This window comes from Mesoplodon bidens (assembly GCF_964165515.1).
Source record: "Mesoplodon bidens genome assembly, chromosome: 8".
NCBI classification, from domain to species: domain Eukaryota; kingdom Metazoa; phylum Chordata; class Mammalia; order Artiodactyla; family Ziphiidae; genus Mesoplodon; species Mesoplodon bidens.
In genome coordinates this window covers 113,556,276-113,564,372 of record NC_138165.1, presented here as the reverse complement: position 1 = coordinate 113,564,372, position 8,097 = coordinate 113,556,276, and the positions used below count along the sequence as shown (strand labels likewise).

Here is an 8,097-nt window from a genome sequence, read left to right as displayed (position 1 = left end):
AATAAGCCTATGAAAACATGCTCAGTATCATCAGTCATTAGGGGATTACAAATCAAAACCACAGTGAGATGCCACCCAACAGCCACTAGGACAACTGTAATATCGAGACAGACGATAAGAAGTGTTGGATAGAATGTGGAGAACTTGGAACCTCATTCATTGCTGGTGGTTTGTAAAATGGGGGTCACTTTGGAAAACAGTTTGACGGTGCCTCAAAATGTTAACATCGAGTCACCATATGACCTGGAAATTCCACTCAGTGGTATACGCCCCCGCACCCCCAATGGACACTTACATTAACACAAAATCTTGTACGTGATCTCATTGCTGCATTAATCACAATAACCCCCAACATGGAAACAACACAAATGTTTGTCATCACTTCTTTTGGGTATAAACTTAGAAGTGGGATTGCCGGATCATACGGTAATTCTTTTTTTTTTTTCTGTTTTAAAAAATATTTTTGAAATAATTGAATGAATGCTCTACAAATCAAAAACCGATTCACAAGTCCCTATTACATAATCAGCGATTTTATCAAGTCTCCTATATATGTTCTTTATCAGTTTTCTTGATTATAAGATGTCAATAATATGGAAATATTTTTAACATAACAGAATATTTAATTACATCAGTGTCCCATAAACGCACAAGTCATTTAATGATGTTTATATTGGCCATTTCCATTGGTTGGCAAGAGGCTCTTCCACTAAAGCCTCCCATGGTTTCCACTGCACCATTTTTCTTGCCAGACTTAGTTCATTTTCAGCCTGAAGAATCACCTCTTCTACTTGGCCTCCGTGAAGTTGCTCTTCTAATTTTTTAACATCTGGTTCTGCTTTAACCATACTCAACTTCTCAGTTGTAATCTGTTCTGTATACTTTCTGTATGCTGCATTTTTAGGGATTTGTCCAAGAACATCAAGAATCTTTGCATACAATATTTTTAGCCTCTCGTGTGGACTCTCACATACAGCCAATCCCACAAGGCCAGTGGTCTTCTTCAGCAAGCTCGCCACGACAGCCATATGGTAATTCTGTGTTTAATTTTTTGAGGAACCGCCATACTGTTCTCCACCGCAGCCACACCATTTCACCTTCCCGGCGGCAGTGCACGAGGGTTCCAGTCTCTCCGCGTCCCCCCCGGCATTTGTTTTCTGTTTTTTTGTTGTCGTTTAACCATCCTAACGGGTGCGAGGTTAGGGCATCTCCTTTTAGCATGGGTCTTTCCGGTGCTGCGTGGAGAGCAGGGTTGGCAGGTGGGCACTGGTGCAGAACTCCGGGGAGATTACGGTGGCTCGGGGCAGACAGGAGCCACGGGGTGGGGAGTGAGGAGAAGTGGATCCGATCCACTTTGAAGGTAGAGAAAGTGTGGGGTGCAAGAGAGCAGAGTGAGGTGTCTTGGAGTTGGTCCCGAGGCCAGAGCAGGAGGGAGACGGCCGCCCGCTCTGCCCCCGAGCCCTCTCCAGCTCCCCCCATCAGTAGGGACTCCCTTCCTGCTGTGTGCTGTTCACCCCACCCTCCAGCACAGCGGCTGGCACCACAGCTGGCTCTGGAGATGGTGCTGGGCGAGGGAGGGGAGGCCTGGTTCCTGAGGACGGTGGCCTGGGCCCCATCATCGCGCTGCCCCATCTGTGTCCCCAGCCCCAGTACCAACATAGGCACGGCTGGCAGGTGCTGGAAGGGGCTCTCCGATCCAGGGCTTGGTGGGGCTTCCCACCCTGTCGGTGGCTGCCTGGCGTCCAGCTGGCTGGAAGGAAGGGGGAGGAACGGCAGCATCTGACCACGTGGCCAGAGGGGCTCGTGGCACAGGTGCATCCGGGGTTGAGGCCAGCCCCGGGCCTCTCCAGCCTCTCCGAGAGCTTCCACGGGCCACTGAGCACCTGGGCTGTGGGCAGCACGGGCAGGACCCGGGGCGCCCACCGTGCTGGCCTCCAGAGGCTGGAGAAGAGCTGGATGGCCCCTAAGTGCCCTTCGGATAGGCCAGAGGTGGTCATGGCGCCCAGAGGGTGGAATCCTTCTGCGTTTCTAGATGTTCCAGGTGAGTGTTTCCCCGGAGGCTATGTTTTGGGGCCGCAGGAAGGGAGGCACCTGTGTCCACTCTCAGGCCGCGGGGGCGGGGGTGGAGGGCAGCAGCTGGAGGCTTGAGGTCCCGGAGGACCAGGGAAGAGGAACGTCCCTGGCGGGGACTCCCGGGTCTGGGACCCGGAATCTTCCCCCACAGCCTCACTTGGGGTGTTTGTGGCCCCCCAGGGACAGGGGTGGGAACCCTAGAGATGGACAAAGGAGGCCCACAACAGGCTGCCCGGAGGGAGTCTCCTGCAGGCCCCAGGAGGTGTGTTCTTCTCCAGGTTTGACCCAGGGGACAAAGGTTGAACACGAGTGAGCCTGAGTCTGGGCTGAGGCCCTCAGGATCTTTGGGGCCTCACAGAGTGGCTGACCTGGGCCTCGGGGGTCGGCTGGAACCTAAGACAAGGTGGGGCTGGGTGTTCTCACCCCAGCACACTTTATCAAAAGCATCTGTACTCACCTGGGCCCAGGGTGACCTAACCCGAACCTCGTCACTAATTTTGATCCTAACTCTAACCTTAACCTAAAACCTACCCTATCAGTAACCTCACCCATACAGAGTTCTGAGCCTCACCCTCACCTAACCCATCTGAAGCTCACCCACACTCTGACCCTGACCCTAATTCTAAAGCCCATCTCCGCCCTCTGGGGGGTGAGGGCATTCCCTCCCTCTCACTTCTGTGTTCTGATAAATTGGCAAATGCAGAATGAAGCAGACACAACCCAACAAGCACCCACGATCTCTACCCAGACCCAACACTGTCCACCTCTGCTGTGCTTACAGTTCTGTTTTTAGGCGATCGCGTCACCCTGGTGCGTTGCTCTGTGTCCCCTTCCTTCCCCCGTCGCTGAGGGCCCCACCCGGCCCCGCCCAGCTTGTCCTGAGGGGTTTCTGCTCATCCCTCAAGGGTTAAGGGCACCTCCCTCTTCCCTTCACTGGGGCAGGTGAGGGTTTGGGGGTCGCTGGGGGATGCAGGAGGGAAGACACAGTTGGCGTGCATCCGCCCCACCAAGGGCTTGGGGCCATTGTCTCCCGGGTCCCTGCGTCCACCTCCTAGACCTAGAGCAGACCGAGCCTGGACCCAGGGAGGGGAGCAGGGGGAGGGGTTACCTCCAAGGCGTTGGCTGTGCTCCCGTAAGAGTCCCCCTTCTCTGCCCCGGGGGCCACGTCGATCAGGACGGCACTGTCCTCCTCCCGGGCCCATCTGTGCAGCATCCTGCTCTTGCATCCCGCCAGGGCCAGGGCCGGGGTCGGGACGGGTGGGGTAGGAGGGTCACGTGGGGCCCGGTCCCTGTCTCACCGCACAGTCCACACTTCAGAGGGGAGGACGGGGCTTGGAGCAGGGCTGGGTCCGGCCTGGGAGCAGAGGAAGCCGCCCTAGATTGGGCCCGGACTCCAGACCAGGGAGAGACGGAGCATAGGGAGGCTGGCCCCGCGGCCGTCTGTCTGTCCACCTGCCCAGGGAGTGCCCGCCTCCCCCTCCGCGTGGCAGGGCCTGGGAAGGCCTGAGGGTGGGCTCAGAGTGCAGAACCCCCCCCCCCACCTCCTCCTCGCCTGCAGGGGGAACAGACAACCCTTTAATAGAGACAGGGCCGCAGCTCCTCCTGGGGGATCCTGGGCCAGAGGGGAGGAGCGTCTGGCCATGTTGACCCTGCATCCTTCCTGCCGGCCTCTGGATCCCTCTGCGGGGAGGACGGACACCACTGTTGCAGCTGCCGGGTCGGCAGAGTGGGGCAGAGAGAGAGGGGAGGCCTGTGGCCGGGAGGGCTGCTGGTGGCCGGGAGGGCTGCTGGTGGCTGGGAGGGTGCGAGGGTGGGAGGGCCGCAGGAGCTGGGCCGGCTGCCACTTAGTTCAGAGAACCCGAGGCCTGGAGGAGCGGACGGGAGCCTGCACCAGGCCCCAGATGCCCCTGAGCCAGTGAAAGTCCTCGGAGTTTCCAGTGGCCCCGCGCTCTGAGCCGGGCGGACAGGGACCGACCGAGGCCGCCCCGCCCACGAAGGCCCCGAAGTGAGCTGCTCTGCGGTGCGTCCAGCGGACAGGTGGGCAACCGCGGTTCCCCAGGGCTGGGGTGCCCTCCCCAAAGCCACACGGAGCACCTGGCCCTTCTCACCCCTCAGGGCCCGGAGCAGATGCCGCACTAGGCCCGGGGGCCTGTGTGTGGAGCCCTGACGGGCCAGGTGTTTGCCCAGCCTCCCTGGGTCCATCTTCCCCACTTCCTCTGGCGACCCATGCATGGCAGAACGGGCTCCCACCTGGCACAGCGGCTTCCGGAAGAGGCCTCTGAGGTCATGGCCAACCTCCCAGCACCAGCCTGGTCTGGAAGCCAAGTCTGGGTCAGCCCTGAGGGCAGAGAGCTGGGAGGGACCCTGTCCTCATGGCCCTGGCCCCATGGCCGTTCCCCTCGTGCCCTTGTCTGCCTGTGGAATTCCCTGAGTCTGACCCTTATCCTGGCTGGAGCCTCTGACCCCGGCACCCCAGGACAGGACCAGGAGGCACACAGTCAAGGAGGAGGAATCCTGGCAGAGGGCAGCCTCAGGCTGACCCTGCGGGGCTTGCGGCAGGAGGGCTTGGCCAAGCTCCCCAGCCTGGGCAGCTGGACACTCTCCTCTGGCTGCCGCTGTGAAGGACAGTCCCGGAAGAGGCCAACCCGCAGGGGCCCAGGCTCTCCGCTCTCGGTGGCACAGCAGGTCTGGTGGCCCCAGCACTGTCTGCTCAAGAAGAGCAGTGGCAGCTGGTTGCTGGAGGCAAGTGCACAGCTCAGCTGGAGCCCTCAGAGGGACACATGAGCATACAAAGGCACACACGCCCTGTGTATAATTTTTTACTTTTCACTTTATACAATGTATTATGGTTTGAAATTTTTTCAAGTTGCATTACTTTCGCAGTTAAAAAAAAAAAAATTAGGGCTTCCCTGGTGGCACAGTGGTTAAGAATCCGCCTGCCAATGCAGGGGACACAGGTTCGAGCCCTAGTCCGGGAAGATCCCACACGCCATGCAGCAACTAAGCCCATGCGCCACACCTACTGAGCCTGCGCTCTAGAGCCCACATGCCACAACTACTGAGCCCACGTGCCACAGCTACTGAGCCTGCACGACTAGAGCCCGTGCTCCGCAATGAAGAGTAGCCCCTGCTCACCGCAACTAGAGAAAGCCCGTGAGCAGCAACGAAGACCCAAAGCAGCCAAAAATAAATAAAATAAATAAATTTATTAAAATAAACTTCTAAAAAATAGCCTATTAATAAAAAATAAAAATATATTATAAAAAAAAATTTAAGCAAGCTACAATTAGCACAGCTGTATTGCTGGGTCCCAGGTGCTAGGAAGGGCCCGGGCCCAGGAGCCGCTGCTATACTAGCTTTATTTGACCATAACTTTTAATATATGTTTATATAATATTCAGAAATACATTAGTTAAAAAAAGTAAAGCCTCCAACTACTGTGGCTTTGACACCAGACTTTTGTGTGGCTTAACCCAAAAGGTCTTCTTCCTCACCTCGTAAGAAGTAGGGAGGTACTGGCACCTGGGTGGGTTCAGTGGCTCAGGGGTGTCAGGGCCAGAGCCCTTGCCTGTGGCTGCAGGATTGCTGTGGCAGGTCCAGCCCCCGAGTCCACATTCAAGGTGCTATCACCTGCCCTTCTTAGGAAAGCAGGTGTCATCAGCTAAGCACGAGTCTCAGGCCACCCCCGGCCACGAGGCAGTCTGCAAAGGTAAGAGATCCATCCAGGTGGTTTGGAACAAATGCACCTCATCCTTGGGGGTGGACACATTGCTGATCTGGGCGAAACCACTGAGGTGAGTGCCCACTGTAGTGACTGCCAGCTGGGAAGGACTCCGTCCTCCTGACACTTGTCTGCTCTGCACAGAGCCTGAGCGGTGGACCACGGATGTTCAAGGCTTCCTATGCCCGGACGAGCTACCTCGCTTGCACAGCATGCTCCCTGCCCCCAGGACCCTCCCCCCGCTTCCCCCAATCCTTCTCCTTGCACAAAGGGAGCATCCTCCTCCAAGCAGCCCCCCAGCCTGCTCACCAGCCATCTGCTGCCATCCTGCCTGCTTGTCTCTGGCTGCATAGGGGACTTCCATCCCCGCAGCCTCCACCCCGGTCCAGTGTGTCTGCACGCCTGTCCCCTGCCCCCCGTCCCCTCTCTCTCCTTCGGCCCCCCTGGGCCTTACCCTGACCCCCCATCCCCCCCGGTTCTTCCTGCCAAGTGCCCCAAGCCCAGAGCTGGGGGTTTTAGGGCTCCTTCGCCCTCACCCCACCTCCTTCCAGGCTGCTCTGGCTACGGCTTCACTCTCTGCCCCCCTCCCCACCTCTGCTGTCCCCTCTCAGGTCCCCGCCCCCTCCCCGAGTGCTGGTCTTCTCTCCAGGGTCACCCACTCCTCCCGTTAAATGACTCCTCAGTGAGCTTGTCCAAAACGCTCTTCTTTCTTCCAAAGCACGGGTCACCTTCCAACTACGTAACTGTCTTATTACGGTTATTGTTTAATCTATAGCCACTGTATGTGAAGTTCACAAGGGCAGGAACTTAAAAACCTCTGTCGCGATGTCTCCCAAGTGCCCAAGAGAGGGGCTGGCACGGAGCAGGTGCCGAGTGCCTGCTGAGGGACGAAGGACAGATCCCCCACGGAAGCTGCCTCCTTCCCTTGGCTTATCATCAGCATTGTCACCCTGATGGCCGTGCCTCGTCTTAGCTGGTGGGCCGCTGCAGGCCCCGGTGAGGCGGCTGGTCCTCACCACCCTCCATTCACGGGGTGCTCTCGGCAGGGACTCAGGCCTCACTTTATCCCCTTGTCCACTCCGTCCCTGTCTGTGGGAATCCTCCTACTCGGACGCGTCCCTCTGTGATGGACGTGCAGTCCACGTGGCTGTGGCCTCCTGTGGTTTCCCAGCAAGGGCGCTGTGGGCTCCTCCCCACTGAGGAGCATTTACCGTAGCCGAACGCCCAGCCTGGACTCAGCCACCACTGTGCCCGGGGCCTGCGTGCAGTGCCCTGCCGGCCAGGAGGGGACAACTCCCTATGTGGACACCCCAGTCCGTGCCCCCTCTTCCCGCCATGGCAACCCTGCATTGTGAGCTGATCGGCTCCCTGCCCTGGTTTGCACACCTCTGATGGCAGCCCTGGCTGGCTGGCTGGCCCTCGGCTTCTCTGAGCTGCCTGATTGTCCTGGGCCCATGTTTCTACCTGGATCCTCCTTCCTCTGGTTTGCAGGAGTCCTTTACATCTAAGCGTTAGGCCCTTTGCCAGTTCTAAACTCTGAGCACACATCTCTCCGTCTGCTCTCAGTGGTCTATTCATGGTGTTCTTTGCCCCACAGGAATTTTTACTTTATGTAAACTAACCCATCAAAACCTTGTCTTACGGCTGTGCTTCAGGGATTAAGAAGCTTTTCTGCACTCCCAGCTCACAAATGTATTTTCCCACCGTTTTTTCTTTTTTTTTTTTTTTGCGGTACGCGGGCCTCTCACTGCTGTGGCCTCTCCCGTTGCGGAGCACAGGCTCCGGACGCGCAGGCCCAGCGGCCATGGCTCACGGGCCCAGCCACTCCAAGGCATGTGGGATCATCCCGGACCGGGGCACGAACCCATGTCCCCTGCATCGGCAGGCGGACTCTCAACCACTGCGCCACCAGGGAAGCCCCCCACCGTTTTTTCTACTGGCTTGTGATTCTACTTTCACACGGAGACTTTTCTGTATTTTTTTTTTCTTTTCGGTACGCGGGCCTCTCACTGCTGTGGCCTCTCCCATTGCGAAGCACAGGCTCTGGACGCACAGGCTCAGCGGCCATGGCTCACGGGCCCAGCCGCTCCGCGGCATGCGGGATCTTCCCGGACCAGGGCACGAACCTGTGTCCCCTGCATCGGCAGGCGGACTCTCAACCACTGCGCCACCAGGGAAGCCCCTCACATGGAGACTTTTAATCCTCAGGTTGGCCTGCGTACAACGTTAGGCTGGGTCAGTGTCCCTTTTCCCACAAACTGTGCTCCTCTGCCAGCCCCGCCCAGGACACAGGCCTCCCGTCC

The 8,097-nt window shown here is 57.9% G+C and overlaps 1 protein-coding gene across 1 annotated transcript; it reads right to left on the bottom strand.

Annotated features, from left to right (window-relative positions):
* Positions 1-595: 595 nt before the first annotated feature.
* On the bottom strand, positions 596-1,028 carry LOC308621381 (NADH dehydrogenase [ubiquinone] 1 alpha subcomplex subunit 5-like; the record flags this gene model as incomplete). The annotated part of the gene is made up of 1 exon (XM_081241839.1): positions 596-1,028. The coding sequence occupies one exon, from the start codon at positions 1,026-1,028 to the stop codon at positions 669-671; it is 360 nt and encodes a 119-aa protein (XP_081097965.1). The 3' UTR covers positions 596-668.
* Between the last annotated feature and the right edge of the window lie 7,069 nt (positions 1,029-8,097).